A 12139-nucleotide genomic window follows, 5' to 3' on the forward strand; every position below is an offset into this window, starting at 1 on the left:
TTGGAATGGAATAAAGAAAGATATATTTGTACACTTAATGAGCCACAACAAAACAGGTACTCTGCGTGGCACAATACAGTTTTTCAACAAAAGTTAAAATACATGTTAGAACCCCAGCCTGTTCCTGAGACCATAATCCGAGTCAAAGGTCAAGTGGAAAAAAATACAAAAAGGAGAGGACATACTGTACATGCACTATGCATGTATAGTAGGTACTCCTTTGCCATTCTTTTTCAGAAGTTCAAATCTGGCTTGCATTAGAAATGTGCATACATGTATGTAAAAAGCCTTTTGATGGGCAAATTTTTAGAAGAGATAAACCTGTATTTGGGGCAAATTTTTATTCCCAAATTCCCAAAGTTTTCCAATGAACATGTTACTCAGCCATTCTGTGACAAATCTGCGGTTTCTGCGATGTTTTTGTAGTGCCACATTTAAACAGCATACGGCTCCAGGAAAACCTACGGATGACGCATCCTCCTTTAAGTGCACGGCACCACCAAGAGATTGGTCATAAAATTTGTGACTTACGACTGATTACACAAATTAGATACACTCGCGTGGCAAGAGCAACGTCGGGACCCTGCATTTTAAGAATATGGTCGCGTCATTTTAAGGAATAGGACGTCGCCAGTCACTTCTGATGTTCAAAACAAGAAGAAAAAAAAAAAAAAAAGCTGTGCCTTGTGATTATCTGGCACTGGAAGTAATTGCAATTGTAAATTCTTGTCAGAGTGCTATATTTCTATAACCCATGGGACCAAGACGCCCCACAATGCAGGTTCACGGAAGTTCATTCGGAATAAGCGGCAGTGTTTTTCAACCTTTTCTGTACGACAACATCCCCCCCAACACACCAATAGTCAGCGATGTACAGGGCAGAGTCGCTCGTTCGTAAGGTGTGTATATATATCCCCAGCGGCTCCGACTGGGGAGGGAAGGCATGAGAGACAACGCACCGGTCTCACTCATCCAAAATTTAAAATGCATGCCTGGTGCCGACATCGTCACCCAGCCAAAGGAGATTCCCACCGTTAGGTAATCTTCTTGGATGGTGAAGATGCTCGCTCTCTCCGTGTATTGTTTTGTTCTCTCCTGTTTTTTTTTCCCAAAAGGTTCCTTTGTGGCGACTGTCAACGCAACGCCGCTGATGTGTTGATGACTCAACGGTGGGTTTAATGCACCAAGTGAAGAAAAAGAGGGCGCGCATCAGGGCTCACTCACCGTGCACTCGTGTCTTTCATAAGATAATGCAATTTGCCCCCCGGGTATTACATTGTCTCCTTGTACAACCTTTTCAAAAAAACAAAAATTTGCAGACAGCTCTGACAAAATTTAATTTCTACTCAAATTCATCTCAAGAGGATGATTTTTTTTTTTGTCTTGTCAATTTTCTGTTGGAAATTTCTCAAAAATATAAACACCTGGGAAGACTAATGACACGGTGCAGAAAGAGAAGTGCTGCTGTCGAGTCTTTATTTCAACACTCAGTTTTTCAGTTCTCCCCACGAGGTTAGTTAAACCGAGATGTGCAGTGGAGGGGGGGAGGGGTTAAATATGATCACCCACGGGAGGAAAACTGGTACAGCAGGTGCCATACTGCAAGTCAAGCAGAGAGGGTGAAGGCTGAGGGATTTCAAAATGGGGAAGAAATCATGATCCGAGTGATCTGCCCAGAAATGAAAACGAATCCCAGGAAACTGCTCAATAAACACTTGGTAAAGCAAGTGCTTGAGGCTCTGCAGTACGGTACGCACTGCTGCTCCCGAGGAACAAATCTACCCCAGACACGAGGAATCAACATGCAGAGAACTCTCAGTTCAATTTTAATGTCTCTCTGAAGCACCCCCCCACCAAATACTCACAAACATTGTCGAGCTTCTGCAAGTTGGGCAGCATGCGCAGGACCGTCAGCCGGTAGTGGTCGCCGGCCGCACAGGGGTTGTCCGCCAGCCACAGCACCCGCAGCTTGCGCAAGTTGCGAAGGTACCAGATCTCGGCCAGGTCGCCGATGCAGTTCTTGCGGATGTAGAGCTCAGCCAGGTTGGGGCAGTGGGCAAAGTCCTCCAGCGTGGTGATGCTGTTGACGCTGACATTGATGACCTCAATGTTGGGCATCTGGCGGAAGATGGAGACCTGGGATGTGGAGGAGGACACCGCCAAGAAAGAGACACGGAGGGAAAATATTTAGAATAAAATTGTAAGCATGACGAGGCATTTGATAAACAGTCAAACTGATTGTGTAAACCAGGCTGCACTTGAGGACGAACTGTGACTCACATGCAGGAAAAATGACTTATAGATTATCCATACATGTCCCGGAATTGAAGAGGACTGGAGCAAAAACTAATGCCTTGGTATTGAATGTACACGTGTGTTTTGCCAAGGCTGTAACTGCATCCAGGGGACAAACTGCTCTTATCTTCAAGGCCCTGTAGTGGGCAGTGTTACATTTAAATCCATCACAAATCTTGTCACAAGCCCCTTTACAAGTCCAGTCACATGTCCCTTCACAAGGCCTGTTGTCAGTAACAGGGTAGACAAGGACAAAGGAATGCTTCTGTACCAGTCCATTTGAATAGCTTGTGAATTGGCTTATGACAGAGTTGATGGAACTGACTTGTGGACTTGTGATGGACTCAAATTTTAGTGTGCATGGTGCATATTTGTCTTGATGTCTTGTTTGCTTTCATTTAATTTTCAAATAACCAATAATAATACCCAATAATAAAAATAACCAATCACTCGATTCTTTTTTAAATTTCTGTACAATTTGTATCTAACAACTGTAATGTACATGCAACTGCATATTTATTAGTTTTCAGACTTTGAATTGAATTGAATAAAACACTGGCTGTGGGGACAAAGTTTGTCATGGTCCCTACAGCATCTGTTAAAAACAGTCACATGCTGATGTTAAAAGCAAAACAACAATTTTACTACAGGTGACCAACAAGAGGAAAAGTCACACAAATTCGGGATTTGAGTATCTTTGGATAAAGCAGCGTAGCTGGTTTCTTCTGGTATTCAGAACTTTCACCATTTCAACATACACACGAACGTCTGTATCATTCATTTACATGTGCGGTATCCACAGATATTTTATTACTGCTGTATGTAACTTTACTCTTAAGTTGTGGGAGCTGGTTGAAACATTGCCGTTTACTGTACAGCGTGGCACTGCGTAACATCTAAGTGGCAGTTGTAGTATGTTCACATGGCGCCATCAATCACACGTATGTTACTGATCGGGAATGTACACTTTTAAAATGTGGTTATCGCAGGCGAGGAGTCTCTCTGTGAGCGACACCTGCTTTAGTTATCAATGGCACTGCCGTTAATGACTTAAACACATCACAGAAGATTATGGAACTGCTGGTGCTGAAGTGCAATATGGATAGTGGCAAAGTCTTTACAAAAATATACTGTGTTTCCACTTGAACGGACGTGGATCCTTCCTTCCAGGTTTAGTATGTTAGTCAATCAACATCAGTTGTCAGAGCCGTGAGTCAGCACGACGGTTCTCCCACCATTCGTCCTTATTCCGGCCACGTCCGAAACGAAAACCAATTTACTAAAGCTGTGCATCCACACACCTACACGTATTTTCTTTTTTTAATTTCTGATTCCGCACAAATTGTATGGAATACCAATCAGTCTCCACAGAGGCGGGGTTACGTCTGGCAGCTGCATTGCTGAGGATGACTAATGTTTGCAGCGGGGGCTGAGGACCTCGCAGTTTGGACAGGTGAGAAGTCTACGGCCCCACTATGTTTGTTGGCAACGAACCCCCCCCCATGTTATTCTTGGTCGTGTTGGGGATCAGCGGACTGTAACAAAAGCCACACCGCTGGGATCATTCAGGAAAGAGTAAGGGAGAGTGAGGGGAAAAAAAGGACTTGGGGAATTGATAGCGCAAATTACTGCTTTAATGGCAGAGTGATAAAAGGACAGGCTGGTATTCACGATAAGATCAGGTATCTTCACAGCATTCCATTGGACACATTTTGTCCTTTTTGGGGGGGTGATAAGGTGTGGGAGAAGAGGGATTAGGATATGGACCTTGTAGGGCTCCCCTCCAAATGTAGGCTGTACACTTGAGCGATGCACCTGCAACTCAATTGTCAATTAACTGGGTCAGGGTAATTAACAATGACACTTAGATGATCCATTTAGCTGTTAAGGGATGCCAGAGATGTCTAGCATGTCGATATTCTGGGGCTCGAGTTACTCCCTCCTCATAATTGGCTCCAATGAATGTTCCCCCGTGAAATATCCCGGATACGCAGGCCGTGTGCAAACTAATAAAGGGTTGGGTGTTTCAACATGTATGTACACACTAGCACTTGTGCTTGCATGCCTGCTTAATGGATTGTTAAAGTAGATTCTTCTAAGCTCATTTGACACCTTGCTGTGAGCCAATCCAATGACAGCTTGTGGTTGGTGTGTCCAGCTTTGCTACAGGTGCATCCTATGCTTAAAGCATGAATAACAAAACGGCTTTCCAGAACTACAGGTAACATGTACGTGTACACGCCAGCCTTTTGCCAGTTAATTTTGAGAGATCTATGCATTTAACATCGGTTAGCTGGCAATTTGTAATATTAAAGATGCTGTGGCCACATCTTGGGCAAGCTCTGTGGAACACTACTGGACAAACACACCGAGGGACAGAAACCCACATCATACCGTGATTCTGGAGCTGGAGGTCACTGGCATCAGACACACTACAGTACTTAGCAAACGACAAAAGGAATCCAATTTTATTTGCATGATAAAAAATTAACATTTTCAGTACGGATATATGTTCAATTTTATTTAATGGCTTCAGAGTTTCAGTGCAGTCAATTCCACATGAGACACTTGCAAGATAAGCCAATGTAGATCCAGATAAAATATCCTTTGTAGTCAAATGATTCCCACTTGGCTTCATTCTTTAATGCCGCTGAGATGATTACGATGAGATCGACACCAGTGAGCGTTTCGGTTTAATCCCAACATCTGCTCATCACATTGCACCGCTCATTTTCCAAAACCGTGCAGTGTGTGGGTGATGGATGACATTTCCTGGATCCACACGCACACAGAGGAAAAAAAAGGTCTGTTTGACAGATTTGGAATTGTCAGCCATTCGTGACCAACTCAGAATAGTGTTTTGTGACAATTCACACTTAATTCTATCCTGACAAATGACTAATCGGGGGTTTAATATTTAATAGGAAGTGGAGATGGTAAAAACGAGGTTTTAATTACATTGCTGGGACGGCCTGCAAGCTCTCATTTCTGTAATTTCTTGCACACTTGCACAATGGATGACTAATCACCTTTGTGCTGAAATGGACTCTTTTTTTCTTGGGAGAAGTCGTTCCTTTTCACTGCCCTGACTCAAAATTGCCTCATAAATTACTTCAGCAGGCTTTTTTTCCTTCTAATTTTCACTTAATCAAGTAAATCATAACAAGTTGAGTTTTTAATACAACTGTGTTGCACTGCAATCTTATAAAAGTCGTGAACTGCGTCACTGCTTGGAAGTTGGCATATCAAAGATTGCAAACAGCACAAAGCTGCCCCGCTTCAGGCGGGTTTCGCAGCCTGGCTAATATCCAGAGAGATTCCTTAAATGCATCAACATCTTGAGCATATCTGTATCCAAGGCAATGAGCTCTACGAAATGCAGGAACAAATTCCTGGCGGCAGGACAAATCAAGGGAGCAGTGATGCTACAAATTGGGTCCCAGGATCTTTAGAATGACTCTGAACACACATCTATCTAAACCCTGTTAACCTACGGAGTGCCATCCGATGGAGCGCGGTCTCTCTCTTCATCACCATGAAGCAGGGAATAAATCAAGCCCGTCCGCACACGCGAGCCTCCTTAAAAACCACAATCCCATCACTGGGCAGACATCCAAATTGCTCTCTCGCCAAAGTCCCGTCTCTGGGAACTGAAAGACTCAGACAAAAAGCACGGCGTCACCGGTCGTGGAACAACTTTTTTTTCTTCCCCCGCCCGACATGCGAATTCAATCAGTCCCACGTGTAAATTGGTCGCAAGGTAATAAAAAAAATTTGGCTTGTGCCATGCAGGGAAACAATTCTCCAGAGCTGCTTTTCTGGGCAAATACTAAAGTCAGACAGTGACAGTGTCAACCAGATTCATGAGCGTATTTATGTGTATTGACACTTGCACGTGCACAAAGCCGACATGAAATATGGTAATATGATGCAATCAGAAACGTAGACGGGAGATTTATTTTGCGGGCAACGTAAAATGCATGTAGTCGCCATTTGTTGGTTTTTCCTACACATTCATTCAATCTGGTTCCATGACTTTTGGGAGCAGATGAATCACCACATTCTACATAACTCTGGTCGCTACATGTGCACGCACTCATACACCTTGCATGTAAATTACTTTACTTTTCAACTTAATTCAAGGAGAGTTTTATACAGGATCACAAACAAAATGTCGGGGGCGGGGATTAATTGAGAAAAACATTTTAGAAACAGAGGGAGACCCTTTCTGTTACTGTATCCTCTAGTATTTAGTATGAAAGTCAAGATATTTAACAAATAACATTTACATGTACATTAATGACAAAACTCTCTGAAACAAAAAAAGCTTCTCCCTATTCACCAGGGTGTGTGAAAAATCACATTACAAATAGTGAATTAAGGGCTGCTGGGAGCTAGGAACAAGTGTGTACCGGTATTTTCAAATCCCAGAGCTGGCATAGCAAATCACAAAACTTGAAAATAAATTAAAATGATTAAAAGGAAAAAAGGGCTCAAACCAAATTCTTACCACAAATCACCTTCCCCCCAAAAGGCAATTCCTTTAGGAGAAAGTATGAGAAAAATGATAACTATGTACGTGTACTTGGGCATTACATGTAATATCCAACACATGTACATTGTGCACCTTGCAAATACAATGTAAATGGATCAAGAAATATTATCGACCATGCGTAAACTCCCGTGAGGCCAAGCATGCCATGTGTACACTACACTGAGCAGGTCTATGCACAGGTTGCTTCAATCCATATACTGAGAGAGCAGGTGAGGCATTCGACGCAACTATTTATGGCACTCCAGCCAAATACTTGACAGTTTACCTGTGATAAAAATTCCCGATATCAAAAAGGGCCGAGAGTTTGGGGGGGAGAGGGAAGGAAGCAGAAGAGAGTCGGAGCCAGCATTATGTCCCGGCCCGTAAAAATAACGCAACTGTGAATCAGGGTCTCCCATCAAAGAGCAATGAATGGAATCTGATGAATAGAGAATGGCCCCCCCATAGGTGCGGTCTGACCATTTAAAAAAAAAAAAAAGACTTTCTGGGGGAAACCACAAGAGTGGTTGGTATTGAAATCTGGAGAGATGATGTGTCACCAGGGCTAGGTACTTCATGGAAAATGGTATCAGTTATAGAAGGTACTTGTAACACAGCTGTAATTGTAACACTGCCATGATAACAGCAGAGATCTTGTATGGCACTCAGTTTAATGAAAAACAAAGGCATTATTTGATAACGGGCGCAAACATGGCTCTGGGCAAAGAAAAAAGTGATAGAATTCTGTACGTGTATGTAAACAGTGATCCTTTCATGTGGTAGCACAGATTTCCAATTCAGCCTTCAACTGTACAGACACATGACACAAAAAACTGTGACAGCTTTTTACCCTTTTGTTTCAGGATACATTGGCACAAATTTCTCTTTGTTCAGGGAGTTTGTAATGTACCGGTAGGATAATTACAAGTACCATTTTTATCTTCATTATATTTCCAAACATGTGGCCGAGAAGGGAATTAATGAGAGAAAAAGATGCTTCTTTCCTGTTACAGCACAGTATTTATAGACAGTGTGATAGAGTTAGTATTCCATTTGAATCAAATCCCTTATTCTCCTGGAAATTAGTTTCTAGCCGCTTTCTTGGGTAAGTTTATTCCCTTTGATTTGCTTTTCACTTCCCATCTTTACTGGTAAGTGACCATGATAACAATGGCCTGCTGGCTGTCACTTTGACACCTCCGGTACCTTTCCCTGTCATCTTGTCCCAAAAGCATTCTTAGCACACATGTATGTATATATGTATCTCAATCAGGCCAATAAATTAAAACAACACTCAATACAAGGCTAAGCTGCGTCAATACCTATTCAAATGAGCACGCACAGCATACCTGCACAGGCACACACTTGCAAAATAACGCAGATTTATAAGAGAACAAGATATCATGCACACGGCCCAGCCCACATCTCTCCCCCCCCCCACACACAGCAGTCCAAATCGGAAACGTCAATGCTCCCCGCCGTCCCTAAACCCTGAAAAACCGGAACGAGGGAATCCGGTCTGAAGCCGCAAAGCTGTGCTGGGCAAACAAGACCTCTTGTCAGCCTTTCCTTGAGGGTGTGCGTAATTGCCAGCCTGGAAGATTTGGAATTGGTATAAAAAAAAAAAAAGAGGGACGTGCTAGAGGAGCTGTAAGATAATCCGCACACACCTGAGTGTTCTCTCTAAGTCCTGTGCCAGGGATAGTTGTGGGGGATGGTTGTTGGGACAGTCGGATAAACAGGACAGTGGTGGTTCAGAGGAAGCTGGGCAAACTGAAGTGGTAAATCAAATATCGTACAGTCCGAAGAACTGGCTAATTTGTGTGCCACTGTAATCAAAATTGAACAGGGGTAAAAAAGGTGATTGAGAGCCGAAAAGCCTAGCTTTAACCCATTAAAGTGCTGTCCTGGCGATAGGACATCCAAGGTTTGTACATGTAATTCTGCACTCTGACTGTCACTTGGAATCACTCATCGGCCACATGAAATGGAAGTCTGGGGTTCACAATCAAGGACCTGCCGGCGCACACTGTAAATGTTCATCATCTCCAAATGCGCAGCACTAGCTTCTACTCTGTGTACAAAATACACCCAAAATTTGTCACAAACTCGGCGGATCACTTATAAATGCACTCTAGATTGTAGAGGAGGAAATTGCTGCCAGACGAATACAATGCTGCAGTATGCAGTTCATTTTACTCGTCCATTTCTGAGTAACGATGTAAATCTGATCGATTCCCAAGATGATTAACATTCACATTCTTGTTTCAGGGATGGGATGCTGCTCCACGCAGGACATCAAGCCAAACTTGGAAAACCAAACACCACAGTTTAAGATTCAATGTTTTCCATGTAAATGGTTGATAAGCAAAGATTTTCACATGGTAAATTTTTATCGGGATATCTGTCGGCTCCTAGCATTTGATTGTTGTACTTGGAATGAAAATAAAATAGCCGAACTGATCACACGCTTGCTGGCTAACGAAACCAACACACTGTACCGATCAACGGCCCCACAAATGCCAAGGACATGCCAAAGCAGTGGACACGGTAATAAGCATGTTGGAGGAATCCGGCGGCCTGGGCTCCTCTTAAGTCAGGCCTCATATTTGACAGTACTCGATCAACCGGGATCGTGCCAGGAAAGAGGGAAAAGCAGGACGGTGAAGCTGATTAAAAGGATGGGTTAAATCTAAGAAAGAAGAGGCGCTGGGGGCCAGGAAGATGAAGTGTAAGGAACAAAGGATCTGAGTTTTGGGCCTTTAATTCATGTGGCTGGCTGCGAAGTTGTGTTTTGGGCTTTTCTCCCAAAACATAATGTAAAGGTACCTGCTGCCGGTAAGTCAAAAAACAGGATTTCCAACCTGTTCATACTGATTTCAAATTCTTATTTTTGAGTTGACCGTCTTTGACCTTGGCTTTAGGGTTAAAAAACAATAAAGGCATAACTCACCAGGCAGCCTATATAAAACACAATCCCAATACAATCCCAGCCCCATTCAATCCCGCATTCAAGTTCCATTATGTCACAGACTTTCATTCGTCAGGCACTGCTCTTGACTGTCTCACAGAAATGTCAACTTTCACTGGAACGAAAACTCCAATGTCCTTTAAAATTGGCAGTTTGGTACAACATCCCGCAACAAACCTTGTATCAAAAGGAAGGGTGGGGGACTGCCAAACAAAGCTTTGCTCAGGGGCAGTACACAATGAGTAATACTACACGTGAGCTACTTAAGTACCCCTTCTGCTCTCTGCTGACAATCCCAAGCAACACTGATGCCGCAGACAGTTGACAAACCCTTCTTGACCCCAGCCTTTTTGGCCATACATGTCATCTCCTGAGTTCACACTTGGCATTGTCAAGGTCTGTCGTGTCAATCAGAGAGTGGGATCTGTCTCTTCCAAGCAGTCCAGATGAGGGGGTTTTAGCAAACAGGTGAAAGACACGGAGTGAGTCACACTGGTGGTGCTGGAGCAAACTCCATCAGCCAGAAACGGTGAAAAAAAAAGGGGGGGTCCAAAAGATCAGTGGATACATGAATACTGACGGGACTAGAGCTTGTTGCACCGCGGTTATTACGACGGGGGAATTTGTAAAGAGCTAAACTGTATTCCGTGCTTTGACAAAAGGGTAATTTGGAAAACGATGGAGCGTCTGAGTGCCAAATCAGATTGTGATTGAATTTTTGTTTTTTCTCTTTCTTTTTTTTCCTTGAGAAGAGGTCAAGGAAACAAGTGAGTCAGCCAAAATGACAAGGACAATTTGTGACCAAATCCTGTGAAAGAATGAATTCATGAGTTTATTAAGGGGGATTTGAGGCACTGCAATTTGCATCAAAATGTTTTCTACTCTTCATGCTGACACCTTTACTTATTTTCCCCCAAATATGACAAGCATGACAACATCCACAAGGAAGTTTACATGTTAGAACACAGCAGCAACTTTTCCCTCTTTTTTTTTTAGAGAACAAAGTTTGATAACCCTGCACTTCCACAAGGATGACCAGATCATCATTAACAGAAATCGCAAGGAAACTGATGGAGTACACATTTTTGTGCAATATGATTTCTCTGCAGTATTACCTCACTCACATCAGCATCTCATCAATTTTTTTTCTTTTCTTTTTAAGACCATAAATGAATGACGATTGCGGCACATTAGAACTGGACGCACCGTCTGCTGACACATAAATCTCAAGTTTGAGGAGGTCTCTCCGTGAAATAATGGGTGCTCGGGCACGTTCCACGACGAACCAGTAGTCAAACTTCAATTTGCTGCCCGAAAGGATGAACTTAAATGGCTCGCCAACGAAATGGTTTACGGCCTCCAGTGATCGGCCGTGACATTCAGGCTACAGACAAATTCTTAAAATGTCAATCCAAGTTAAGCGGCAACATCATGTGCAATTAATTTTTTCTCATGATTTATTTCATTGCCGGAGCGGGGAAGGAAAAGCTTGTCCACGGTTTATGTGGACGAATTGGGGACAGTGAAGTGATACTCATGTCCAAACATGAGCAAGAATGAGATTCAGCAATTTGTACAGCTGTGATGGGAATTTTTACTAGCTCAGCAATCGGCGGAATAAAAGAAGAAGGTGGGGGGTAAAAATGACTCATGACCGGTAACAAAACTGACAGGAGCTTCCATCTCTCGTCCCACAATTTAAACTATGTAGAAGGTTATCAACAAAGCATCAAGACTACATCCGATTCCATGGGGAAACCGTTCGTCTTGTTTCTTACATGGGTGCCTTTTAAAAGAGAGACCGGCGGTAGTGAGCCCTGGCCGAGCTGCGGATGATAGATACATGTACAAGTGAGTTTTTATCTCACCAACCTATCCATCTTTTCAAAAGTCCCACGATGCATTTGCTCCTCAGCGCCAGCACACCGTTTGTCGGCCAGGCTGGCTGATTAAAAGGAAATTGAAAACTGAAATAACAGAGCAGGGGAAGAGCAAATCCCACTTGGCAGGTTTCAAACTGCTGTGCTTTCTAATTTCATCCGATGACATCACTCTTCTCCCCCCAATATTTCCTTTGGACAATCTGATTCTCTGATGGTGTATGTTCCAAGTATCTCCCACAGCAGAAAAAGAACATCTGCGATTTTAATTTACATACCCGAGAAGGTTCCTACAATTCTGCCAAAAAAAAAATATCAGAGTTGGTGCTGACATAGGCCTATAGTGTCTGCCGAACACAACTTGAAGTTTGGACTGATGTAATTATATATCTCTACAGACAAAACTAAAAAAGTGTCGTCAAAGAGGGACTTTCTTCCCTTGAGAGATGCCCAACAGTG

The 12139-nt window shown here is 43.0% G+C and overlaps 1 protein-coding gene across 2 annotated transcripts in view; it reads right to left on the bottom strand.

Moving 5' to 3' along the window:
• The window catches only part of cfap410 (cilia and flagella associated protein 410), a 61862-nt gene that overhangs the window by 13884 nt on the left and 35839 nt on the right, over positions 1-12139 (bottom strand). For both annotated transcript variants that reach the window (XM_022228602.2, XM_022228611.2), the window contains exon 3: positions 1866-2136. In XM_022228602.2, the coding sequence (XP_022084294.1) occupies positions 1866-2136 (271 nt within the window). The remainder of the gene's footprint in view (positions 1-1865; positions 2137-12139) is intronic.

Source organism: Acanthaster planci, linkage group LG08, assembly GCF_054643075.1.
Source record: "Acanthaster planci isolate LZ-2023a linkage group LG08, COTS_SCS, whole genome shotgun sequence".
Taxonomy (NCBI): Eukaryota; Metazoa; Echinodermata; class Asteroidea; order Valvatida; family Acanthasteridae; genus Acanthaster; species Acanthaster planci.